The sequence below is a fragment of the Opisthorchis viverrini genome, assembly GCF_000715545.1.
Source record: "Opisthorchis viverrini unplaced genomic scaffold opera_v5_30, whole genome shotgun sequence".
NCBI lineage: Eukaryota > Metazoa > Platyhelminthes > Trematoda > Opisthorchiida > Opisthorchiidae > Opisthorchis > Opisthorchis viverrini.
Genome location: NW_008751686.1, coordinates 2,089,271 through 2,117,176, shown reverse-complemented (window position 1 = coordinate 2,117,176; position 27,906 = coordinate 2,089,271). Strand labels below are relative to the sequence as shown.

Sequence of the window (27,906 nt, the reverse complement as noted above, 5' to 3'; positions counted from 1 at the left end):
ATCACGCATCTGTCCACTGACATTGAAACAGCCCGTCAACCAGAGCGACTAACGGCAGGCCAGAGTCCGTTTACAGATTGGCCTGTCACTACGTCAATGGATCCGCACGCCATATACGGTTTGAGCTGAATCGCACATGCGTACGGCTGAACGTCATGTACCTGGTGTCAGCATGGGAGAATCAAGTCGGAGGGTGAATAGGAGGGGGTAGTTCTAATGAGATCGGTACGTCCAACTGATATTTGTCAAGTCAAATGGGAGCAACTAAACCTCGGAAATTGACGATGTGGCCTGGTGGCTCACAGCACCCGAAAGACTCATTCAGGGCATACAACTATGCCTAGCTAGCTATTGTTAGCAAAAAATTAGTTTCGATGTTGCCACTGAAAGTCACTTCTAGCACTGTATTAGACTAACAGTTGTGAATATCCAGAGAGCTAGAACAGATCGTTTGCAGGTATACAGGTACAATACAGATAAAACGTAGTTCATAAAAAAATAAAGGTAATGTACGGAAACAAGGTGCAATAAAACCCGAGGTCCTAAATGGCGAACAACCTAAGGTTCCTGGAGGTTTAGGCGGTAATACTTCCCGGACGACACCGAGGGCTTGTCTACCACCTACAGGGCAAATAGTGAACGAATAGGATGACAGACTCACACGGTCTTTAGTTCACGTCAGATCTAAGAGGTAGTCCTGGTTCAAAGTGACTCTGACACACAATAAGATACGCATGTTGCAGTTCAACTTTAATGTATTCATTTGGTCTTAAAAACGCCTGATAGTGATTACTCAAGGTAACCGGTGACTCTGTTTTGATTTACAAACACGGATTGCAAGACTTCGAGAGTGCACAGCAGTTGATACTTTACATATAATTGACTCCGGCAAAGTGCACCCTTATAATCAACTGTCTGAGCCAAATAAAGTCGACTTGGGGTCCAACATTGTGGCTTTTTGATAATGCCCAGCTCAGTGTACCAATGGAAAAGTAGCCTGCTGACACAAACTTTGTGTTGGTCTGTGCACAATTCCTATTCAGCTTTCTGCCGTGGTGTGTGGTTGATACACTTGTTTTGGTCGAACAGCTCAGTTGGCAGTCTATGTGCTCAACCGGATTCCCGACCAACAACGCAGCCATGGACAATGGAATTGAAATCCCCGATGGCTTCGGAAATAAGCGAGTGCCTTTAGTCCCTTAAGCATCACCAAGCTGCTGGTCCTGTTAAAAGATGGGAGTGAAATCCTCATTCGGTGTTTGTCCAACTTATTTGCCTCTGTCTGGAAGAGAGAGACCATTCCAAACAAATGGAGTCAGTCGATGGTTCCAGTTTTCAAAAATGGTGCTTGAACTAGGTATGGCAATCACAGGGGAATCGGCTTGACAGCCCTGGTAACCAGACTCTTTGCGTCGCTTATTCTACTCCGTCTTAAGGCGCATGAAGATGGGACCAGAGAACAGAAACCATGGTTTCGGTAGGGGGAGCCGTGTGGACTACACCTTCGATCTCTCCGACAAACCCTAGAAACTTGGTGTTCCTTGATTTCAGGGGTGCGTTAGATTCTGTCGATCGGTTAGTGCGTTTCATCACTCTCGCGCAACAGGTTAGGTTCCAAAAGTTCGTGAGTATTATGTGTAGTTGGTATTCATATACTTGTGGGCGCGTGAGAGTGTATGTGAAGCTCTGTAGATGGATGCTCTCTCTCCCTCCCTATTTTTGTTTAATTTAGGCATTGATGAGGTAACGAGGGAAACACCGAAACGTCCCCAAAACTCCGAGGTTCAAATCTCTCCCATTAAGGACCTTGTCGATCTGAGATATGTCGACGACATTGTTTTCATTTTTGAAAAAAGCGGGAAGCGCAAGTAAACTAGAAAAAAGTCATCCAGTGCGTCAGCATGTGCTTCGCGCATACAAAGTGCTGATTGAATGCACAAGACGTACAGTGTTTAAACATGCCTCTAAGAACTCAAGGAGTGACAGTGTAAGGTGAGAAGTCGTATACGTATCTCGGAAATCGCATTCACTACGGCTGAAGTGAACGCCGCACTTCAAAGGGCAGAATCACTTTTGCCAAGTTGCTCCACCTGTTATCGCTACTTCTCGGAGGACGCATACATCAAACTACAGCGCCGCCGAGAGACTTGGTCACGTCGGGTGGAGGATCTGAGACATGAGCTGGAGATAGTTTAGTGGTTAAGGCGCAAGTCTACTGCCAAGGGATCAGGGTTCGAGCTTGGGAAACCTGGCATTATCCCAGCCCTCGTGCCTCCTTCGGGTGGTATGGCAGCCAGACACCGAAAAGGTGTTACAGCTGAACGAGTATTATTATTATTATTATTCCGAGACACCTTCAGGTCTTTGGCGATCGATGCCTCAGAGCCATAGCCAAAATTTTCTGGAACCAGCATATTCAGAATGAGGCGATTAGGAGATAGATTTTCGGTGCAGTAGAGAGTACTTCACTCAAAGAATGCATCCGGTTCTACAAGCTGATTTGGTTGGTCCATGTGCTATGAATGCCGATTTACCGCCTGTCGGGACGAGCGCTGTTTTCCGCGCCTGATTCCGAGTGGCCGAAACCGAGAGGTGGACAAAATTTGATGGGACAGAAGGGAATGAAGGATGTTACGAGAAGTCTAGGAGTGATATCCGTTTCCCAGGATGGGCTCTACGTGACCCTCTCTGTGCTCGGCAAGAGACACTGAACGATGAAGCGGCTAAGAGCTATTGACGAGACTCATGTTTCTATCTATCCAGACTAGTTGACTGACTATTGAACGTGTTCGTGTTGGGCGGGCCCCAGGTCTCCCTCTCTGCCCCATTTTTTCTTCTTTCCATTGCAAGGCTTTGTTCAAATAAATTGACATGGCTGTACGGCAGCGAAGCACCACTGTCAACACTGATATTGATGTCTTTGAGGATTTATCTATGTAATTATGCATGAGCATTCGAACAGATATTGAATAGTTGTCAGATGGAAAACCCCACAGGATCGAAAGTCGACCAGTGCGAACGGTGTATACTTACATCTGTCTCCATCCATGCGCGTAAGATGGACGGTCAGACATGAGAGCAACTTCAAAGCACCGACCATTGAGTAAAGAGCGCTTAAGTTCATTCGTGCTGTGCCAGTGAGATACATTCAGGACTAACTGTGTCAGCTGATGTGTCCATCTCCGATCAACACGGTAAGCCAGGGAATGAGTTAGACGGCGCGGCAGCTGTGTTGGCTTCCGGTCATTCATGCATGTTGCAGACCTCGTTTTAAAATTGCTAAAATGTTGAGTGCTGGACAACTGACTGAAAAGCTGATATCGAACAGCTGAGGCATCCAGTTCTGCACCGGTCTGACTGCCATATATATATATATATATATATATACTAAAGAGGTGAGCCCACCCAATCCGTTCTGTTTAAAATCCTTCCGCAATAGTCTGTCAAACAAATAGCTTCGAAGTCAGGAGGCTGACTAAAACCAGTACGACAAAGATAAAGCAACCTGTCACTTGGGGATAACGAATAAAGTCTGGTTCCGAAGGCTAGTCCGTAAGTGTGTAATCCCACTGAATTCGTTTGAACAAATCATATGGGAGGGAGCGTGATCATAGAGAATGCTAAGCAGTGTTCGAGGAAGGACCAAATAACACTGGATATACTTCACCACGGAAGCTGATGGCAAAAAATGTTTCATACATAATTATGGTAATATAGACCACATAAAATTAGAGAGTTGCCGCGTTTAGAGAGATTTTTCCCGCCCGAATAGACGGCCTGTTTAATTAGGAGCCAGCTCACTCCATTATTCGATGCATTGTTCAATTAGTCCGTCTTCACTGAGAGTGAAGCAAATCAGTTTTGTTTTCTATGTTTCTGGCCCAGGTGGTGTGCTAACGCGACCCCTTCGGCAACCGCACGGTTGTGCACGTGACTGCTCTTCCGTCGTCTTACAATACGACCGGATTTACTTGATTTACTTACCGAGTTGTTTTTCGACGAAATGAGCGCGAAAGGATCGACTGAAATGAATTTTTCGGTTATTAATCAGTTCAGGAATGAGTGAAATGGGCAGAAAAGTAGGTCTTATCCAAAAAGTGATAGGCAATGACGTTTTGGCAAAAAATCCCAAGCACAGAAAACCTTGGTGTTTGCCAATTTCAAGCGTGGAAGTCGAGCCCTATGTCTTCTGGTTGATACAACTTCGTTCAGTGTAGTTGCCAAACGGATTCTGAGAGCCGGCCGTATTGGCACACCCTGAAAATCTGATGTTGCATGCTTTCTATCCATTATGTCCGCGTATAACGTCATAGTTAGGGGAAACTTGAAAGAGAGCAGTTACAATTTATCCACAGGAACGGTAGCTATAAACGACACAGCAATAGGTAACGTCTTATGCGAATCTGTGAGCGTGTGTACGGTATTATATTTAAGTAGTAACCGACTTGAACCATATATGAGTGATGGATGAACAGAGTGACAGTACTTAGCGAAATACACTCATTTGCAAACTAATTTGGTTCTGCGAGAGACTCACCTGGAACCCAGCTGAATCTCTCGTTTGTAATGTTTCCAGGCAACTGAATGTGGTGCACCAGGCCGCCCCATGTTTCATTCACTACGATATTCGAGATATCGCGATACATGCATATTCGTAATGCTGAGGTTGCTGAATTTTCAGCAACTTTATGAGTAGTGCAGAGTGACAGTACGTTTTTATAAGACTTTTACGTATGGCGGAATAAAGGCCTGATTGGAATCTACCGAAAGAAGTTGCCAACCGGCAAATGATCTTAGAATGGGGACCTCGAGGACAGGTAGTATGCTTCAGGTGACCCCGGACCAACGACCTCCTGTTTACCAAGTGAGCTACCGAAGATACCCCCCCCCCAGGCCAAGTAAATTTGTGACAACGAGTAGAGTACCCGACTGATTAGCCGGTAGATAATCCACCCAGTATGCTGAACAAAAGACACAAAAGATGGTCTCAAGACGTCCAAACCAAGCATGTCTCGTACTTGGATCTTGCATCGCACTAGTTACCACATTCTCTTCTTTTTTCTACTCATCAATACCGGTTTCCATGACGTTGGATTTTGGAAGTAACATGCAAACTAGCCTTCATCACCTTTTCCGGATCTGTTGCAGATTTTATGCTTAAAAGTGCTAGTGAGATTATAGCATCAGAGTGACATTTGTGCAGTGAGTGCCCATCGTTAGTAAGGACACATATGGACCTTGATATGTGGTGATCGATCAAATTTCCACCGCAGTGGAGAGTGGTCATGCATGTAAATAGAATCCTGGGAGTGTAATATCATCATTGTGGGGGTTAGGTACTCCAACAGAGAGACGCTTTCTGAAAGAGCGATTGGAAGAACGTTGGATTGGTCAAACAAGAGAATAGAGAATTTCCACTGACACTACCAGTTGAACACCGGCAGGCTGTTCTACAAAGGCCTAATCGTGCAGTAACAGTGACCCAAAAAAACACGTGTCCATTAGATCGGTAAAGATGTCTGAATGACCTACATAGCAATTCAGACAACATCGTTAAACAGAACAATCGATCATATACTGTACCCATGTAGTGGTCAGAGGAAACTTGATCAATGCAATCGTGCTATCGAGTTAATTCACTACTTTGAGTCCGAACCTAACTCAGAGGCATCGCTGTTCCAATCTTCACGGTAAGCGGTTCCCAAAAATAGAGAATCTATGTCTTGAAAAATCAGCTAGGGTGCAGCACGCGGTCTATTGATTACAAGTGGATGGATGGGTTTGGGGTCGATAGCTGTGCTATTTCACCAAATTAGTAAATTACTCAAAAAACCGATGATACCTTCCAATGCAACAAAGTAGGGTTAAAGAACCAATTTCCTCCAGAAATATTACACATCCGCAGTTTCTGCAAAGAACACAGTCAGAGTGATAAGAAATACTTCACGGTCTAGGGTAAAAACTATGGGTGCTTACAGGCGAACGGATGGACCTGAACTCAATCGAGGATATGGGTAAAGGAATGTGTTCCCACCTAGCCTGTGTCTTATCGTGGACCCCATGAAACTAAACCTGGCATCAAGTATGCGGTGGTGGACTATTGTTGACTACATGCTTGATGATAACCATTCCTCGGAAGATGTATGGGTAGTCGATAATTGTGCGATGTAATATCAGAAACACACTGCTTGCTTTGTTTTCAGTCGGTCGTCCATCTAGGCAGACAACAACTCACGAAGGACCATAGTTTACAGTGTAGATCAACTGAAAGAGAATTTCAGTAGGACAAATAGGGCCTGATTGGTCACTAGAATGTGACTAGGAAGCTGGTGGCGAATCGGATACGTGCCAGAACGTCTTATCTGTGGCTGATGCATATGCTGACATGTGAGGGCACGTCACGATATGCTTGAACTAATGGACTGAGGTCACTCATTTTAGAACGAGGAGACATGTGAGACATGTGTGGAGACATGTGAGTGGTAGTATCTGTCATCGACGCAGCGCATGAAACACGACTTACCGAGGTGCGTGACCGTTAGGCTCACTGCCCAGCTGCGAGGATGCACCGGAACTGCTTGACTGATAGGTTGTACTGGTGATGATTGGAGGGACCACCAAGGGCCTAGTAACAGTGCCATTCATTGGGTAGCAGCCCGAAGGAACGGTGGCACGCAAAGCCACAGGATAAAGGGCATCTGGCGAAATGGAGGAATCGCTCGGGGAACGTTGAAACCCATGCAGCTGAGGAAGAACTGGGTATGAAGTGGAGAGCATTCGACGCCCGAGCGCACGACGCGCATCCGCTAGTCCGAACATATCGACCAGGTGCATTTCGAATTCACGCTCCAAAGCATCCTCCGATTCCCCCGGACGGCGACACAGTTGTGTAGATCCCGAGACCGAAGTTGCAGAGACTGCTGTTTGCCATCGATTAGTAATGATATTATTACGAGCAGCTCTGGCGTAGCATCGTTCTATCAAATCGCCGTGATGTTTCGTACGTGATGGGGCTTTGAATGGTGCAGCAATTGAGTAGTACAACTGTGAAATCTCACCCATAGGACGACCCGGTAACTAAATCAATTAAGCGTGAAAAAACGCAGCTGATAAGCAAGTGACAGATTCCATCGCTTTACACAAACAGCCCGATTGTTAAGGTTTCAAATATGGAACAAGACAATCAGAAATCAACCGTGGAGTAGAAGGCGACATGTGTACCCTAAAGGTTTATCGTCAGTCAGCTTACAAGTGGTCACAGAGTAGTTCACCCTTGGACGAGTTTCACATGGGGGTCAATAATTGCTCTTGGTAAAAAAACGGATACCATTAAAATTTCTTCCGCAAGGAACAGCAGGGTTTGCAAATCCAGTAGGTGATAGAGACGAGATCAGTTTTCTGGCTTGCCAGCAATTCGTTTTGTGGTAACTACATCAAAATTTAATCTGTGCTCCGTTGACTTGCCACCGTGAGCTCGAAAGCATGTAGCCTAGATGGATGGACATTCGGGAGTTTTTCGGATGACCTACGGTGCCGTGGGCTTCCTGGATGTGGAACTGATGCGGTGTGGATGAGACATCCAATTGGCTTCAGATATCAAACAAATATCAAACAGATATCAAACATTGAATCACAACCATGCATGAATTCCATGTGAATCCCATGATATGATGAGCTCAGTAGCTGCCTAAGAACAGAGTTTCAATATCTTATCTTGTGTTAACCAATGGAGTGGTGTCCAGCCGACCACAAACCCGTCTTGAGAGTGTGGGCTTGTTCCCTCGAACGTAATTCGGGCAACGTTCTGAATACTAACGTGTGCACAACTCCAAAATGATTCTGCCGCGAGCATTTGCGGAAACAGATCAAACGGTAGCCTTAGTAGGATGAAGCATCCAGGTACTGTAATTCGGATCAGGCAACCTGTGTATCATGACAGTTGCGACTGGCACCAATTTAGGACATACACACAGATGACACGGGAGTTTTCTACAGTCCGAATAGATCTTGATACCTAGATAACTGCAGTAGATAAAGCAAGGATGGATAAGTAAAGGCGAAGTGGACGACTTCCAGATACCCGTAAACAAGAATAGATTCCACTTTCGTAGAGAGATCGCCACGTGTGTAGATAGCTTGCCGTTCTTAGGAGTCATCCATAGCTCCGGTTGTTCTTAAGGGAAGAACTACCGTCCAAGGCTTGCCACTCCAAGCTTGTATATGGATGGCGGCCCGTCCTACCACAAGAACGATAACTACACACTGGAGGACAAATACTGGGAAACTTTGACCCCATTCTATTGTGTTCTGTATTAAATGTTTCTGGCATTAGATTTTCATCGCCAACTTGGTGAGGCGTGATTAACTTAGCTCGATTGATGACGAGACGTTGTTAGCCCAAAAGGCAGTTGGATCTTATTTTTCGACAGCAGATTGTGGTCAATAAAATCGCGCATTTCACAAGCTTTGAATCGCTATTCAAGTTCCCCAATCCTTAAAATTAGCTATCGAGTTGCAACAGTTCTACTTCGCCGATTAATTTTGCGCCAGTTAATGTGCGCGAATCGAATCTTCGAAAATGTTCAATATTCTCTTTTCTCTCTTAATTTTTCATCTAAAAATACTGTAGGATCGATGACCAGATGACGTTGACAGTCGGAAAACGTGTGTAAGATATGAGGATTCCAAAACCACGGCAAGCATAAGACTGTTAAAAAACACGACTAGGATGCTGTTGATAGCGAAAGGAAGGTAAAATACCGCGCTCGCAACACAGCTACTTCAATACGGTTTCTAAGTCAACGTAGCGGCGCTCCAGCGACGCCTTCAATCGTTAGGTCTACACAGGACTCATGCCATAAGCGCAGAATCAAATGGTTGCAACTGAAGCCACAGAGATTTCGATACACCTTTTACAACCGATGAGCAGACAAGCTGTGCACTGGACTAAACAAATCATTGGTTAGAACAAGTCGCACCTTCAAAATGGGATTGGTTAGCTGAACCAGTTCGGTCAGTAAGGAACCGTTAGCTCACGTCATGTGACTATCCTACTTGAGTAGGTACGCTCCGATACCGGACCCCGTCCTGCGTCGGCAACAATGTTTGTACTCCCATGTTCAGAATCATCTGTACTCTCACTTTAGTGCACAGCACCACGTCCTGTTAGATGGACCGGGATACATCCTATCCCATCCGAGGCCCAAGGCTAGCTAGTCAGTAACCTTGCCGCTAATGTTGGCCTATGTGAATCAACAACTCTAGCCCAAGGTTTAGCTTTTAATGCTACAGATTGACCAGAAGAGAGATTACTTAAACCCTATGTTCGTCAGTAACCAAACAAGATGCACGTGCGAGTGTCTGGTTCAACAGAAGAGTCCCATCCAAATAACTAGCTCCAGACATAGGATACTGGATGCCAAATGGCCGCTGCGAAAGTGAAGAGCGGTTGGTCGTCCCAATCGTACGCAGGGTAACGTAGTTTACAAAAATAATATGCCAAAAATCGATACCTCCACCAGTTTAAACAAAGCTCATAGAACTCGAAAACTGAAGCCGTCTTTCTCTTCTTTTTACTGGTTCTAAGCGCAACAGTAGTCTCACCATAAGGGGGTCACGTGACGGCTTAGCGAACCGATTATATTGTAACTATGCCGGTATAATCGCAAGCCACGTGGAAAGAATAAGGTGGGTAAGGATTAGCTTACACTGAAGGGACTTCAAAAACTGAAAAGTGAAACCAAGCTATCCATCATAATCGGTACCCAATACCAGTGCTGTGAAGAATAGATATCACAGGCAAGAAAAAGGAACGGTGTAAAAGGTCACAAGGCACCAAGACGAACAGTCGAACACAAGATGTTCGGATTATTGAAGAGCTTCGTTGTGATGCAGTACCATAGTGTCAGTGTGGCAGTTTCCAGGCGATACTACTGGCGCGGAACCAATGTTATGAGTTCAGATGATCGCGCGTGTCGTAATGGCGCACAATCCGTTTAGACCGATAGTATCCGATGATGTATTTGACTATATAGGTGAGGAACCTCTAGAAAAGAGACAGATACTACTTGAACAGGTGAGATCTCTGTAAAATTACGACGCATCTGAAAACCTGCTCCTTTGGTAGCCTTTCCTTAGTAGTTGATGGCTGAAATTAGCTTAGGTGAAAATTCTATGCCTAACATGGGTGACCTGATAAAATATGATTGACAAGATAGTAGAAAATGGCTAAAAACGCTGAAGTCCGTTTAGGTTTCAGTGAACGCGAAGTATCCGTAAGGAAATTTAACTATGTGGGAGCAGATATTCTTAATTTGCAAGATCCTCGTTGAGGATTGGTCATACTCTGCTTCTATGCGAACAGCATTTAGGATACTACCCCAAACACAACCGAGTTCAGCACAGTGCTGGAGTCACACTGTTGGCGAGAAAGGTCAACGATACCCCCAACTTATCGATTGTTCCTGTTTAGAGTTTGGTAGTCTGGCAACCTTGTAGTCCAAAGGTACAAGTATTATTTTAATCTACAATAAGAGAGGAGAGGGAGACATTTTACAGCGTTTGTTCAAAGTACATGGAGGAACGATGTGTTGAAGTGAGTGATACTCAACGGAAGAAATGGTCTCTTACATCTAGGCTCCAAGAGGTCAGTGGAATGCGAGCGAGTTCCACGAATTTGTCCAAAAGCCATCAGGTCCACAGTACATTGAAGTGGATGCACATGACTAGTCATGTTTTTTTTAATGGTAACGCACCACAGTAACAAACATCAATAGTATCACGTGATACCATAAGTTTACACACACACACAAGATAAGTTTGTAGGGTGGACAGAAAGTTCGTGGAATCAGACGGTGATACTGTGCTTTCTGTTCTCACCAGAATATCTCCCAGCTAGAGCGAAACAAACGCTTCGAGAATGCAGACCGGCGTACGCTGAATACAGCAGTTTGTATGATCAGATTCTGTGAAAAGATGGAACGAGTTTTTTATTTGAACAGGATCTGTTGCAGCTCTAATCCATTAGGTTGGTGAAGTTTGTATAAATCCGACTAGCACCAGAATGTTTCGATGTGACACAGAAACAGCCTGGAAAATTTAAGTGGTGAGCAAGACATTTACGTAACTAATAGGATTTTTTTAAAATCATCAAGAGCTGGAGATTTTTTGATGCGAATCACAGAGCACTGAAGACATATTTCAGTTGCGGATTCAAACAAACGATCAGCTAATACATCTACTTCCGAACTATTCCATCATCATCGTCATCATCCTCCAAACTAAAACAAGATGATCAAGGGGCATTACGCCACTGCACGTGATTCTAGACGGTGGACAGGAGAGTTGGACAGAATGAAACGTGATCATCAGCTGTTAAAACAGCCTTAGATAAGATGAAGTAGGATGTGAACGGCCTGAGTCAATATTATTGCGAAACATTCTTTTGGTGGATCACCTCAAGGCTGATTCAGTTGGCCTTTGAGTCAGTGATTCTTGAGGTTCTCAGGGTATGTGAGCATGCAATCGTAATCGCTCGGCCGTCGAACCCTTTCCTTGAGTAGCTGTCGTGCGACTCGAAGGAAGTCCGAGGGTCGAGATACTGTCAGGCTGTCCAACCATTGACAGGAGTAAACGAACAACCGGGGCTGGGTTTGACCACGAAACCTCCGTTCAGTAGTTTCGAGTTTTAACCGCTCGGCTATTCGAACTCTATGTGGATACACAACGAAATATCGGGCGGGGAAATTGCTGGAATTGCACGGGGTGAACAGCGCGATTCAACGAGGCAGTCCACATATTCATATTTCTAAAATTTGATCGACTAATCAATGTAGGTTAATAAAAGCGGTGCGGAAAAAGAGGCTGCTATTGCGCGAAATGCAGTATATCTAATCAAAACAAAATATATTGGAAAACACAGTAGCTATCCCGTCGGAAAGGGAAACCGGATATTTTTGTAATTAGTAGTTCATGAAAAAACTACTCACAAGGTTGCTGAGAACTCCTCGACGAATTTTCAGCAACCTTGTGAGTAGTCTGCTTTATGAAAATATACTACGATAACCCGAATGTCGCGCCAAATGAAACATGAAGCGACCTTTGTACAGCACATTCACCTGAGGAATAGCATAAACGAGAGATTCCGTTGAATCTTCCGTGAAAATCAAATTGATATGCAAATGAGTGCATTTGTGGAAAGTTGAGCTAACAGTCGTTTACAGACAGTATCGTCATTCCAGAAGGTTCACCTTTTAATGAAAATTGAAATTAACATGAGCACAATATTTTTCTGAGGAGGTTGTAATGACAGTTAATTGGTTTTCCGTGGCCTTGGCGTTGGAGTATACATATGCGATGAAGTCGATACTACTTAAGATGAATCCAATCGGCAAGTGATAAATAGGTTAGTATGGGATTAGTCCTAGCATGTCAGTTCCCCGTTTGTGTCAGAAAGTTACGCAGTATTCTCTCTACCTAAGATGTCTCCCTGTAACGACTCCTCTGACGAAAAACACACCTAGATATGGCAACAGCCAAGGCTAAGCTATCCTTTCCTCCCTTTTACGACCAACCTGTTGAGAGAGAGAATGGATACTGGAGCCGCGCAAGGATCAGGAGGTCGAATCATGCATGGATCTATGAAGTATTGTTTGACTGTCGGGAAAAATAGCTCGATGTCCACAAAGGAACACCAGGTAGATAAGTAAACTAAAATAAACTGACATAGGTTCCAGAAGTTGATGAGAAATCGATGACAAATGGGTGGTGAACAAAAAGGACTCAAGGCGAATGGGAGTTATCTACCCGGAGTTGACGACGGAAGAGTCCAAACCCACGGTAGATTTGAGAGTCAGATAAAATCTGATCTTATCACAGAAGCTGCGCTTGAAATGGATCAGAGACAAACTATCACCATACGATTCAGGACAGGCATGATCGTCATATGACTGGAATTGACAGCATATTCAGAGCATCGATTACTTTGGAAAAATACTGAGCTACAGAATGCATTTATGATCTTTGAAGAATCTGATACTGTTTCACTATCCAAGAGACCAAACTTAGTCTTCCTTTAGCACTTATCTCATTTATGACGTTGGACAGAAATGATTTTTGGTCCGGACGATGGAAAGTTGGTACGTATTATTATATTCCGTCACAAAACCAGTACGACTGATCGTGTGAGTTCAACGATTTTCCAGGCGCGTCAAGCTGGAGCAAGTGCTCCAAAACAAAACTGCAGTAACTGTCGAATAAGAATACACACAAAGACGAAATATATCATACAAAAGGTGTCATATTCTTGGTTTCGCTCAATCCCATGCAACAAAACTTCTTCTGGGTGATTTCTGGAGTGTGAACAGAAAGGCAGATGAGAAAGGTTACGATAGGCTACAACCCCAGGGGTTCATCTATCACAAGCAACCGCTTAATGAAGTTTGTGTAAGGTGGAGGTCGAACTAAATTAGAGAGCTACTTGAGGGACAATCAAGACGAACGAGTTTTGTGAAATTGAATGTCGATTTTGTGGAACTCGTGGAATTGGCATTTAAATTACTCTTGTTTGAACAGTACTCTCCATGTGGCGGTACAAGTATTGCGGTTGGTTCGGGGCAAAGAGAGGAAACACTGGTATCGAGTTACACCACCATTAAAGCCCATTAAAAGCGTGCATCCTTGGTCGCACAGATTGTTGAGCCCCAGAAATCCAACAAGCAAAATGAGGTTAGCCCGTCACCACCATTCTACCAGCGGAAGCGGGACGAACCTGAATTATCACGTTTGCTTTCTGTTTGTTGAACCGATAGCGGTGAGCCATTTAGAAAGCAAGTTTGTCGTCGAATTTCACTCAACCATGATGACCAACATCAGCACCGCGTCCGCCGGGGTTCGAATCAGGAAGCGATGGAAAACAGCAAACTTAAACCACCGTGTCACCAAGTCAACGGGGCTGGATACGTGTAGGAAAATGGGGAAAGATTCAATTTACGGCTTCAGATATTAAGTCCTGCGACGACGTGTTTGTACAACGCATTCAAAAGTTCGTCCATATATCTGCGTTGACGACCCTAGCAGCTGTTTCATCCTTGTCAGAAGTGCATATCTCTGGGGGAATTCGAACAAGCGATTGATCGGTTGGTGCTGGTGAAGAATGATGGCACAAAACTGCAGGTAAGAAACGCACCTTTGATGCTGTTAAAACGCAAAATAGTTCTGGATATGCCGCTTAGAAATCCTTAAATGGTGGTTCGATTGCACAGCCATTATAACCGTGAAGAAGCCAAAAGAGCAGAAGCTACACTCAATCAACGAGCCTGTCATTAATCAGATCAGGTGACACACTGTTGCTACTGGATCTGGTTTAAGTAAAAGTCAAGCATATTACCGATCAGTCATGCGTAGGCGAATGCCAGTGTCCATACTCCAATCCGGAGGACCTCGGGTTCCCAACAAATATGAATTAACCTTTCTCGATCATTTAGCTTAGACTGGCTGCGGAAACAATCCTGAATCGAAACTTAAAAATTTCCACACTACCAACAAAACACTCGCAATTTTCTCAGAAAGAAAAACCTCCCGCAAAACGCAGGGGAATTCGTCCGGGGTATCTATCAACAACAGATCAGGCGACCAAAGGGGAGAGTGCTCCCATAGCTCATCTGAGCCACCCGTGGTGGGAACGTACGATTCTTCGTTTTCATCAGGAAGTTGTAGGTCGGAACGTTCTTTTGGAGTCACAACCTGTTCCTTGCTTCCTGGCTCTTACGTACATGGTAACCTTCGCCTAAAAGAATTAAAACTGATTAAATGAGTTGCTGAGTTCGATCTGCAAGCAAAAGAACACGTGCATCTACTACGTTGGGAGCTGCTTCCGGATTGGGAATTGTCTCAAAGAAACTGGAGCACAAGGAAATAAGGAAGACAGCTGCGGAAGTAACCAGTTTCAAGGAAAATTACTGAATGAAATGAAGTGAACTTCATCAGATGCAAAATAAAAACAATGTGACGCCCTCAACCCGCCGAAAACCACCCAGCGAAATATATTCAATTTATGGATTGCTTCTGAAGGAGGGGCAGTGTGCCAACCTTCGCACATGACTCCTGTATAGTACCATAAAAACTGTGATGTGTTGGGTCAATCACAAAAGCACAGGGTTTGTTCAATACCTTTGCTCTTGTGAGTGTTACTTCAAAGCTGACTGAGACCAATTGTATTAATTGCATGTCGCGTGGTAATAAATGCTTGCATCGCACCTGAGTTCAAAAGACGGTTATGAGAACAGCAATTAGCCGAAAGTCAGCTGTCATGTCCGTTCACTGGAACAGGACGGTTGAAAGCCAGGGTAAAAACCAGGGGGTGTCTGCATATATATATATATATATATATATATATTCAGTGTACTTCACAAGATCGATTTTATTAGATTGAATGGAAAGTATGAATTTGTGCATAGCTGTGGGCAAGGGGCTAAACGGGGTAAACAACGGATGATTGCCAGTGAATAAACAAACAAACAGATGAGGTAAAGGGATGAGCACGATGTGTTTTAAGTGAATTTACTTTTTGGTAAAAAGTGGTGGAGCGTGGATCGATTTGGAACAGATGGAACACTTAAAAGAAATCGGAAAACGGAGCACTACAACATTCATAACATCACTCAATGGACGGATAATAGTGGTCCTTCTTTACAAGCATCGCAAAGCGAGGAACGGTTTCTTGTATTATCAAGTCAAGGTAATCAAAAGCTCGACCAAGTTTTGTGCACAAAACTTTACTTATGTGAGCTGACCGAACATTGTGCGAGCCAGGCTGAGCATCAGTTGCCTTACAGTTCAAAATGCTAGAACTAAATTGTGGGTGACTGTGCGTTTAGTCATGAGTTTTATTGGCTATAGAAGTCGCAGTATAGCATAAAATCGCCGTCTGCCTGTCTTGGTTTCCCCTGTCAAAGCGGCTATACTAACCCACAAAGGAGGTGTGCCAAGGAGTGACGAATTCCCTCTAAGGTTTACGATAGCCTTCACCGTTAGCCCTTAAATTTCCTCTATAAGGGACCATACCACACTCCTGGGTGATATTTTCATCTTTTCTACGAAGATATGATAATACATATACTGGGGCGAGATGGACTAAGTGGTTAGAGCGCGAATTTACTGACCATAAGATCCGTGGTTCGAACCTGACCTCTACCTTTTGACTTCCTCTGTCTAGGCTTGGGCAACCTGGCAGTTTCCCAACTCTCGCCGAACCTTCGCGTGGCATGGCAGCTAGGCACCGAAAGGGTACTACGGCTGAACGATTTTATTATACTTTTTTATACATATACCATGTGCTGTACACATACTAGGAAATAGATAAGTTTAAAAGGTGATCCACGAAAATAATGCTCTGGAGTGCATGAGTTTCAAGGAAGGTTCTCAAGGGATGCGATTGCAGCCTTTCGCATGGTGGGTGACTGTACAATACTCTGTTAAGATACGCCTCACCGCTTCTTTTCCGTTTTCTCTACTTTTCTCGTGAGAAAGACGGCATTAACAGTCATGAATGGTCATCCATAAAGATAGAACTCAATACCTGACACTAACTAACGAGTTGGACTTCCTTGATTGGCTGAAGGACGCCAAACCTAACCAATTGAAAGCTGTCTCTCATTATCCGTTTCCTTCGTGGCCCGATGTAACTCTGAAAGCTGCACTGAAAGCGAATAGTCAGAACAACCTTGCAGCGTTAGTGGATGTGGAAAAACCCCTAAGACAGTTTGAATTCGTGCAGCAAGATCAACAAAAAACGCGTTGACCCATATTTCAAGAAAGACCCACATTAAGCGGTTTTCATCAGTGAAATTGTCTTCTCCTGAGTGACCACTCATCCGTCTTTGAACGGCTGGGACGGGAGAATTTTTCGGTTGTGTCCAAAAACCGTTTACCGTGATATCCATCTCGCGTTGCTTATAGAAAAAACTGCTTGTGTTGATGCGGACAAATTTGTGTTGGTTAAGCTGTGATTTTGAAGCGCCCCATTGGTTGAAGGGATCACTCCTAACAATGAACTCGCGCGACCAGCGAGTTAGCGAGATCAACTTTATGTTAGATGGAGTTCAATAAAGAGCGAAAGGGTCCAGAGTACGTTGATTATACACTTCATCCAGCTGGAACCGTGACGCATCTGCTTTGGAAGGATGGACAGCACACCCAAGTTACGAAATATCCAGCCATATTCAGAACCGGTGAATTTTCTCATCAAGATGGACAGCTTGTCCAGCTTCCTGTTTCGTACAGATGACTTCATCAGCAAAGCAATCAGATGGGCACACAGAACTCTTTAGTACCAACCGGAAAAGTTTTTAAATTTTGCCCTAATAATAATAATTTAACTGTAGCACCCTTTCGGTGCCTAGCCGTCATGCCACCCGAAGAAAGCACGAAGGCTGAGATACCGTCAGGCTGCCCAAGCCAAGGCAGGAGCAGTCGAGATGCTGAGGTTGGCTCCGAACCCTCCGGTCAGTGAGTACGTGCCAGAACTCCTGAGCTATTTCGAGCTCACAGCAATTGTGGGTGGTACATATTGGCTGTCATGCCGTAGAATCCAGTCCAGAGGAAATTCACATGGAAGAGGACTGTTTCCTTCGAGTCTATGGTTTTCTACTTAATCAAAATAAACCTCGTGGAAAAACGCCTCCTTTGGACTGATTTAGTCCCCGAACCGTTCAACATAACTAATATAGCCTAGCCTAAGTGGACCATGAGAACCGTATTGATCAACCGTCCAGACATGACAAATCTAAGGCCTGTGGCCAATTTCACTCAGTACTGGGCGAAATGAAGAAAACACCCATAGTCGACTTGATTCTACTTGATCGGACCATCCCAGGAACGACCAGCAATAGGTTTCACTCAGCGTTGGGCTGTGGCATTGACAACACCCTGAACTCGGCTGATTTCGCGTCGTTCAGATGCCAGCCCAGAATGAACAAATTCAGATTCAAGCTTGCTCTGCTTTGTTCAAAAGTCCGCCCAGAACTTTCGCGTCAGTAGCGTAACTGACCCTGAGCATTATTCAGCAGATAAATGGAATAGCAAATAATGACCTACAAATCCACCAAGTTGGCCCACAAAGGGTGGTTGTATGTGTGAAGAAATCGAAAGAAAACACTAAATAGACCGATCTGGCGAGAAATTAGCCACTACCACAGCAGTTAACGCCATTCGCATTGGTGAGGCAAGTAAAACTGGTCGATACGGATTTGACGTGACTGAGTAATGCATCTACGGCAATAACTGAGATACACAGGTACGGGTAGTGGAATGATCAGGAAATAGCGAGCCAACGAACTCTAAATGGTTTGTTGGTTTAGATCTAACCACAAACTGTTCCCGTAAACGACCACTGAGACAAGACACAACAAACTTTATGGGGTTTTTCAATGGGGAACCACTCAGTGTCGGTCAAACTTTGGTCTAATAAAGGTATTTTGTGAAGCACCTATCATCAAGTCATCCAGTGCACTCTGACCGTCCTCCTCTGTTATGTCTGTCACCAAACGACCGCTGAATCACATCATGGTGGCACATCAGTAGTGGCCAATTCCACTGAGAACGGTGAACTAGAACGGTGCTGCGCCGTAGACGTCTGGTCAGTTTATACGGTTATGGGATTGTTTATTGCTTACTCAAATCATATGGAAGTTTAAAGCTTTTGAAGTTTGAGCAGCACACACAAAATTCTAGAGTAGTGTGGGTCAATTTGTCAAAAAGGTTGGATTCGGAGGCCTTGGTAGAAAAGAAGACAGGAGCTAGTGTGAAAGACCCTAAGAGACTCTTCTTTAGTTGACTGCACAAATAACCTTATCCGGTGAATGCACCAAACCTGGTGAGTGCTGAACGAACTTCATTACTTTGTATGTTCCACCTATAGGTATACCAGACGGGCAGCCAAGGGAGCGATTGACTGCGCATAGTTCCCGCTGACCAAACACTACCACTTTTCCAAAAATTTTGGTTTCGGGCTTCACATGTGTGGAATGTTTTAGGTGTTGTACCGATGAACAATTCACTGCATTTCGGAAGTAATAAACAATGGTTCAGCTGTGGAAACCTTACGGTTCATGGAAGTCATGTATGAGATTCCACCTACAGGTAAACTAGACGGACAGCCAAGGGAGCGATTGGCTGCGCATAGTTCACGCTGACTAAACGCTACCACTTTTCCAAGCTATTTTGCTTTCGGGCTTCACATGTGTGGAATGTTTTATGTGTTGCACCGATGAACAATTCACTGCATTTCGGAAGTAATAAACAATGGTTCAGCTGTGGAAACCTTACGGTTCATGGAAGTCATGTATGAGGGCTGAGAAAGTTTCACGGCGCTCGAGCCTACACCGGAGCAACCTAGAAGCGGGGGTTGCGTTCAAACAACCGAGTTATCACGGGCTCAGTTTTTCAGACCACAGTATTAAAAGCCAGGAACCGACATCGCGTTGCTAGATTAGGAATTAAGGAAACATACCAGAAGTTGTCACGGCTGACGACAGCGAGGGTATAGTCTTCGGCTCTGGAGGTGAAACATAAGTAGTGGGTGCGATAAACATCAATACTGTGTTCACCACGGCCTGCATTGACAACCGAAACAGGTGTAACGTCAACCGGTATGTTATTGGTTCACGCTTATGCAACGGCCAGTTGTACACTTTCTTCCGTAAAAGACCGATTTCAGTTAAGGGGACCAAAGTGCTTTTGTTCCACATGATGAGTTCAGATGGAGAAGTCCCAACACATCAGTGGCTGCGACCAGAGGCAATACCAGCTGCAGCTCTGTGCTGAACAAGCAGTCGTTTGTCATTAGTACTGATTCACAGGATAAAGCTATTTTTTAATATCGACCTTTCTGGAATGTGGATGTAGATTTGGACTGCGACATAATTGGCTCTGGGCGTAAATTTTTGACTAAGCGTACAAGCGAACCACGTGGTTGACAGCCAGAAAATAGTCTATCTCAGAAGAATTAAGCTGTACTGAAACATAGTACCGAAACCTCTGAGTGGTTCAAGTCATGCCGTGGATAGAAGACATACTGGAATTATCTTGAAACGGAACTCGGAAAACGGATGTCGGTGTAGCCGGTAACGCCAATGAAAGCGATTTTAGACGAATTGGCTGTTAGGAGATGGACACAGATAGAAATGGTGAGTTAGCTCGCGGCTAGAACCAGGGTCTAGGTCGATCAACAGAAAGCTTTCGAGTAGCCGGTACAATGAAAGCGATTTTAGACGAATTGGCTGTTAGGAGATGGACACAGATAGAAATGGTGAGTTAGCTCGCGGCTAGAACCAACCACTAGGTCGATCAACAGAAAGCTTTCGAGGCTACATCAGCTAAACATTTGGACTAGCTTGGATGTATTTTGTTCATAACATAATTCAATTTCTCTGACTTGTGAGTTGTATTTCTGGTTCCATACACTATTCACCCGCTCGGAGTGCATTTACTTAGGACAGTATCCTCAAACGTATTCGTACGGTCAAGTAGGTGTACGCGGCTGGACTGAGGTCACACAGCCATGCCCATTGCGATATCACCAGATCTGTAACTCCTGTAGCTTTTGTCAAAGGGGTCATAATTACCGCCAGAACACAGGGGAAATGTAAGTAATTCCCGTATTTAAAACCAGTAGTGAATGGAACCAGTAGCGCGGCTACTGAGAAGTGGCAAAAAGCAAGGCTACACCAGCGAGGGTTCCACGAATGTTCCTTGGGTGCCGTGAGAGACTGGTCACCACTTACAGAGCATGTGAACTGAACACCCACCATCCCTCATAAGGGTCTGAACATCATGTTCTGTAAATTTGTTTTGTGCGTTAAGGCAAGCTTCATCAATGCTCTCAGTGGCTTTTCAAGACAAACCCCGTACTCCCGGCTTAGTGAAGGATACAGGGACTGCCTACTCGGAAAGAGTCACCATAATGCCATCAGTCTGTAGAAGCATAATCTTCGCAATGCGTAGGTTCGGAGAAAGGTTCGGATACGAGAAAGGCAGTTTGGCTAGTCCGATTCAAAAAGTGATCGAGTTTGGCAAACGTGTGCTTCTCCTGTGCCAACGGAATTTTCAAGGCCTTTCCTCTCCATCAAGAGACTGGTTCTACCAAAGGTTAAAGCAGACGCGATCTGATTAATTGAGCTCCATTGGTTCTTAAGAACAGTCTGTGAAAAGTTCAGTGGCATTGGCTATCTCAGGAATGCAACCAGACACGCCGTCTTCAAGGGTACTCAAACAAAGGTAAGACACCCATCTGTTGGGTAAGCTGGCACAGACTGCTCCCCAGTACTCGTGTGTGAGATAGAGCACATGAGCCAAAGGTTAGTGAGAGTAGAATAACTGGCTCCACGATCATGATAAGTAATATATTCAACGACTTTCTAGATATACTTCTCCCTTCCAAAAAAACCAGAAGCGCACCCCAAGTTAGCTGTGGATATGCGAATATGCCGGAGGCTCTCCAAAGTTTCTTATGAAAAGTGGGGTCCGTTGGGGATACCTGCTCCCACCATTCCCGTTCATGTTCCTCAATGACACCATAATGGTGCGAACACTAGGTCTCGGAAATCCAAGAGTTTAAACTGTTGCCAACGAAAACCTGGTGAGTCTGGAGGGTGCGGAAGATATTAATCTTCGAAAAGTACGAAGCTCAAAGATCTCCATAAAAGCTAAGCTGGATAAATCTAGCTACTGTAAGTGTACTGTGCGTGCTAAAACCGTGCCTTGAAATCCAGAAGAATGCGGATTGTGGAACGCTTTGCGCATGTTTGAGACTGCAGGAAGCAATGACGAACGAACTACATGAGTCTCGGAAGTCCTGGTTACGTCCGCTGACCTGTACCATTTGTGATGACCAAACAGAAGTGCGCTTGGTCTTAAAGGTCGCATACATAAGGTTGCGGTGTGGGTGATTTTGCTGTATGGCAGCCAAACCTAGTCCCTGCGGGCAGGGGATGTAAAACAACTGCAAATAGCTCTGTTGGTTTCAACGGAGTCGCGTGATCGCGAAACGAATTCTCGGTTGTGCAGTAGGTTAATCCATTTTGGAGTATACCAAGAAAAGTAAATTAGGGTGGTCCTGTTATGCTTTATACATTCCAACTAACTGTCGATGAAAAATATTACCGTTTCCGAGCTTAACTCAGTAAAGTTGTCAAGGCAGACAGGTTGAAGAACGAAGGATTATCGATTCAATAGAAAATATCCTGAATGTGATTGTTGCTAGTCTAGTTCCAGGTTGACGTCTGCGTGACCCTCCTTGTTCCTAGCTGAACGGGCCTGAATTTATGATCGTCAACCAGAGTCAATGGCGTCTGCGCTGCCGGCCTCTATCCAGATCGTCTGATTGAACCCTTGAAGATGTAGGCATACCGAAATGTTTGGGTTAAGCTGCGATTCGGCCCTACCATTTTTCTATTTCATTCTTCTCACCTAATGGTTTGCATGATGATGGAAAGTTATGGCTATAGGGCAGTGCAGCGCCGGCAACAAGCATTAAATTTGATGCCGATGATTGTATGACGATGAATATAATATTGTTCGCACAAAAACAGCGAGTACAGTCTATAGCCTGTTCTGCTGAACTATTGCAAAAACGGTCTTTTTGCCAGGGAAAACAGCCAACACTAATTAAAAGCTTTTTAATCTTGTCTATCCTGGCAGATTCGTTCTGCAATGGCAAACACGAAGGTGGCAAATGAACTAGTATACCAGTTATGTACAGCGTTGGGCAGGATTCGAGACAAGGAGGGTAAATATGCATAGTAACTGCAATTCAACATTTGGTGCTTAATATCTAATATAACAATTATTGAAAAAAAATGGAACTCAAAGTCCCAGTATCCGCTGTGCATCTATAAGAACCGGATGGCGAGCAATGTGTCACTACCACATGCGCAACTACGCGCAGATAGCCGTTCTTCGCACAGTAATCCAAATTTTTATTTCAAAAGGCACACAAAATGGCACTTTTCATTGCTCTCAGCACATTGGCTCAGCACTGTGACTGAATTGTCATTCGCTGGGGTGACAATGATCTCCGGAAACCAAAGTCTTAAACAATAATGAATGGTTGAAAATCAATATAAATAATTTCATGAACTTCCACTGCTATCAAACCCACAAACTTTGAGTTGATGGACATCACTTAAAGCACCTTGCCATACAGCTGACTTTACCAGTAAGTGGTGTACAAGTAAGTGTAACAGAGTTCTTGTTGGGTAATTTTCTATATGGTTGTTTTGAAAATGTTTGGTGGACTTTTCGTCTTGAAATATATTTGAAAAAATGCCAATATTTCGTCTAGAATTGCCTATTGCTGAGAGGAAGGCGCCAACATAAATGCGACATGCATAACTGATGAACGTACTAACTGGTATTCGACAGCAGCAGCTGTTATAGTTAATTTCTTGATTGTTGAAACTCAAGACAGCTCGGTAGTTAGGGCGCAAACTTACTGACCGGAAGATTTGTGATTTGAATCTAACCTCGGCATATCGATTACCCCTGTAAAAGCTTGGGCAACCCGACAGTAGCTCGGATCTCATGCTTCCCTTCGAGCAGTACGACATTTATGCACTGAACGGGTGTTAGAGCTGACAGATCCATCGTGATTCTATGGTAACAATGAGTAGGTGAGTTTTTCCACATCAGGTGTCAGTCTACCACTTCCGCCATGCATTCCAGTAAACAAGGCCGAAGAAAATATAGGTGAACCGGTTTTGAAACTCGTGAACCTGTTGTTTTCAGCACACTTCTACTTTATTCCACATTGTGGTATGTGCGTACGCTTTTTAACCGACTGCTCAACAACAGAATATCTCCCCCAAAGCAGTTTCGTTACACGAACTACCGTACGGTGTTTCTTGTTCCTTTCAAACGACCACAGTTCATATCAGCAACGGTGATTACATACTGCCCAACAAGTCACACATACGCAAAAAACTGGGACAGTTTTGCAGGGATAGGTTCATTCTCATCAAAAATGTGAGATGGTATTGGGACTACCTGGGAGCACCTGGGAAAAGTCAACTGCCAGAAGGGCGCTGGCAGTGAGATACACGGGTGATCTAAGTGACGAACCGCAGATAGTTATAAGGAACTATTCGACACCTTACTGGCAGCACATCGATGCCAACAACAACACACGACAAAAAGTGCTACATACAACAGGGGACAATGTGCATGGACTGCCAATGAATCAGACCGGACACCACACTAAGCCGTTAACGTACCCTACTAAATAACCTTCTTCCGGGACGACGAATGTAAACAACGTATCTTACTAAATAACCTTCCGTGACGGCGAATGTAAACACTGACCGGTAGTTAGATGTATGCTTGTATGCTCAAATCTCAATCCACATTTACTTCGTGTCCTGTGAGAAAAACGAGGTCTGAGTCCGATAGGGAAGTTATCATCCCCTTTTAATTTAATGATTGTTTCAGTGAGGTGAAATTTGCAAGGTTCCCAAATATCCGTATTCTAATCTCCACCAGTGTGAATTTCTCTACCAAGGAATATACGGTGCAGGCATTACGAAGGTTGACGAGGGTTACCCCATTTTTCACAGCCAGTGGAAATTCGTGCTATGGGACTCACAGTCCTTGTACATGTTCTTTACAATTCCAGGAGACGGATGTTATGGAATACGTTACCCACCTCGAGGATTCTATGGGCTTCGGTTGCAATACATCAGATGGAGTCAGTGCACATATCTCAAAGGCCAGCATTGCGTTTGCCAATCTGCTCAAATCGTATCACCAATGCGCATGTCACTGGTCCCAAAAGGCACGTGTATAGGAAAAAGGCAAGGATAGTGTTATACCGCTGCAAGAGTTGGTTGATGCGGGCGGATAATTCCTGACATCCTCGGGTGCTACGCATACGAATCTGCAGTCTACCGAGGGCGTTGTTTTCCATGCATAATACGGGATACCGAAACGCCGGAAGGGAGTAGACTATGCCCCAACGGAAGGGATCTGTCACGAAGTGCCTCGGCACCATCTGCGCGATTCGCTGTTAAGAATGGAGCTCACGAAACCTTCCGTGTATTTGGTTGGAGACAGTGACAGTTATACTGGCCAGCCGATTTCAGTGGCACCAAAGCCGTTAATTTCCATCACGACTGTTTGACTTCATGCCGGAGGTATATGCACCTCGGACGTTTTTTGAGTTGATAACATGGCTCTTCATAAATTGACGGGGTAATAAGGCATCAGTGATTGGTGCTAGTGCTGCTCTCAGCGGCAAACTAAAGTGACAATAACCTATCGCCCAACAGGAAGTTTTTGTTCGAGCTAGCAGAAGTCTGCAGGCACTGCATCGTTTTGTGTACGGTGTACGCCCATCCTATTCAAAATCGACGGCAACCTACAAGCAGCAGGACAGTTGCTGAACAGCACAACCATCATGGTACGCTACTTCAAGGACCAGCTCTATCCACCCAAAACACAGTGAATTTTCACATACAGCTGGACGGCGATGGATGCGGAGGGCATCTATCCACCCAAAACGCAGTGACACCCAAAACGCAGTCACACACAGCTGGACGGCGATGGATGCGGAGGGCACCTCTTGTGGCAGATCAGCCGTAATCTTCAATTGACCTAACTTACCTATAATAACGGTTCTTTGAAGCGCAGAACCTCTTTTGTGCAAACAGTTAAAGTGGAGTTGAGCGAACTTGCCACTGTGGTACTCGAACCTGAATGGTCACACTAGCTGCATCCTCACATGGCCAACCTCATCTGTCCAGGTGGTGTGCCAGGACATGGCTAACATCGCTTACATCAACTATGAACAGTCACGTGGAGCCACGGACGTGAGTTGAGTCAAGTAATGATCGGTGTGACTCGAGATAGCTCAGTGATTAAGGCGCGATGTCTACTGTGAAACCATTTCTGTGGTTCTCGTTTTCTGTGCCACTTGCCTGGAAGTTGGGAAACTTACGGTCCCAGATAAATAATCACGATGACAGAACAGCAATCCAGAGCTGGTGGCACACTTGTCACACTTTCGCCATCAGCTAACTCACACTAGGCTGCCCAACTGACGATAATTTCGTTCTGAGTTGTGTCAAAGATACGAGGTCAGAAATTCAGGGCAAGTTGAATTTCCATTAATTATACGGGGCAGCAGAAGATTGCCAAACTAATCCGATAAGAGATACACAGTGATTCACCACGCTTTAATTACGACAACTTAAAACATCCAAACTGAATTCAGAAGTCGGACGCTGTGAGAAGCCTCGTTTAAGCAAAGCTTATCAAGTGCCACAGTTGGGGTTAGTCCAGCTGCTCGATGTTTCGAGCAGCGCGGATCATGGTGATAATAATAATAACAGTAACAATTAATAGTGATAATAATCGACAGAGACAGCAACAGAAGTGATGAGGCTGATGCTTGACTGTCGTACAGCCACAAAATTTGTCTTACTATATTTGAGACCTTAGAATAAAAGGAAGAGAAAAAAGCAGGTGAGAGAAATGGTCCGGTGCCGATCTATCGAAAGCATCATGAGGTGCCTCCACTCTTAAGCGCTCAGTCACACGATCTGGAAGGAAACTGACATGAGCGCTGCTGACATTGATCAACACCACGGGTGGTCATTACCGGAGGCAGAATTACATGAATAGTGGAACGCCCTGAAACACAACTCGACTTCCGATTTCGAGGTAGAAGATCTTCACCTTGTTCAACTAGGCACGTTCAACGTTAGAGCACTGCTGGAAGCCGTGGTTCGTGTGGCAGCCCAAAAAGCACTGAGGTACGTCAGGTTGATCCAAACAAAAAAACGCAAAAATAGGACTAAAAAGGCCCTAATGAGCCGAATGGGGGAAGACACTCTGATGATAGCAATGAAAATATAATAAACGGCAACTCAGTGAATGGGAGATAAACTGGGAATAACTATTATATCAGGGGTACTGTCTTGAAACAGACAACGTTTGTATTCGTCATGACTGACCGCGGGAAATCAGGAGACTAAAAAATCGCTTACTGTTTTTTTCGCTTCGACAAAATCTTTCCGGGGTTTGGAATCAATGCACTTCAGGAATTTTCGAACTTCCGACTTCGTCCACTTGCTTGAAATCGGTACGTAATTGGGTAGATCATCTACCGCATTAGATACGTTATACCCATGCCAATGGAGAAGAATCATAGCCAACTCTTCCGAGTACCTATGTTGACAAGAGTGGACAGAATGTACGTATTTACACACATGAGGGAGATGCGCAGGTGACGCGAAACATACATATTTCATACACGCTAACGTACTTATAGTAGCTGGCGGTTTTGAAATATTCTTGCAGTTCTTCATGAGCAGGTTGCTTCCTTGGCAACCATAAATTGATCTCTCGGGCAGTTTCTCGTATACTTTCCACTCTGCGTTCGGCGGGGAGTAATTCGGGCACTTCCGCCTGGAAGGCTGGACCAACGCGGGAACAGCATTCTAGCGCGAACAAAATATAATATAATGAAGTTGAGCCGTCGTTAACTTGCATAAAGAATGCAAAAGACCAACTAATAATGAAACAGGGAGGTCAAACATGCGAACAAATAGAAAACGCAATTAATTAACATTATGCAACAAACGTAAAAACAACTGACCTTTTTGATTACGCTGTGTCTTGAGACTTCTCGCCGCTCGTGGCGTGCTCTGTCTGCTCATTTTATACCCAAGAAAAGTGTTCCAGAAATAATCACCACAGGACCAGAATTAACACGGAATCAATATCAAATTTGTGAATTTTTCGAACGGCCTTGAATACGGAGATAAACAAAACCACAGAACTAGATGGAAATCATCCATGTAGTGAATGAACTTGAAGCTCATTGCGGTTATTAGTTCAGAGTGCGTCATTCGTATT

The 27,906-nt window shown here is 44.5% G+C and overlaps 2 protein-coding genes across 2 annotated transcripts in view; one reads left to right on the top strand and one right to left on the bottom strand.

The window, feature by feature from the left end:
• T265_02474 (hypothetical protein) overlaps window positions 1-27,753 on the bottom strand; it is a gene marked incomplete at both ends in the record, with an annotated part of 40,532 nt that extends 12,779 nt beyond the window's left edge. Inside the window, 4 exons of the mRNA XM_009166723.1 lie at window positions 6,524-7,077; window positions 27,036-27,216; window positions 27,314-27,488; window positions 27,647-27,753. Coding sequence (XP_009164987.1) covers window positions 6,524-7,077; window positions 27,036-27,216; window positions 27,314-27,488; window positions 27,647-27,707 — 971 coding nt within the window. The remainder of the gene's footprint in view (window positions 1-6,523; window positions 7,078-27,035; window positions 27,217-27,313; window positions 27,489-27,646) is intronic.
• On the top strand, window positions 137-24,835 carry T265_02473 (hypothetical protein; the record flags this gene model as incomplete). Its single annotated transcript, XM_009166722.1, has 3 exons — window positions 137-193; window positions 14,095-14,172; window positions 24,665-24,835. 3 exons carry the CDS (start codon window positions 137-139, stop codon window positions 24,833-24,835), a joined length of 306 nt encoding a protein of 101 aa, XP_009164986.1.
• Window positions 27,754-27,906: the final 153 nt, after the last annotated feature.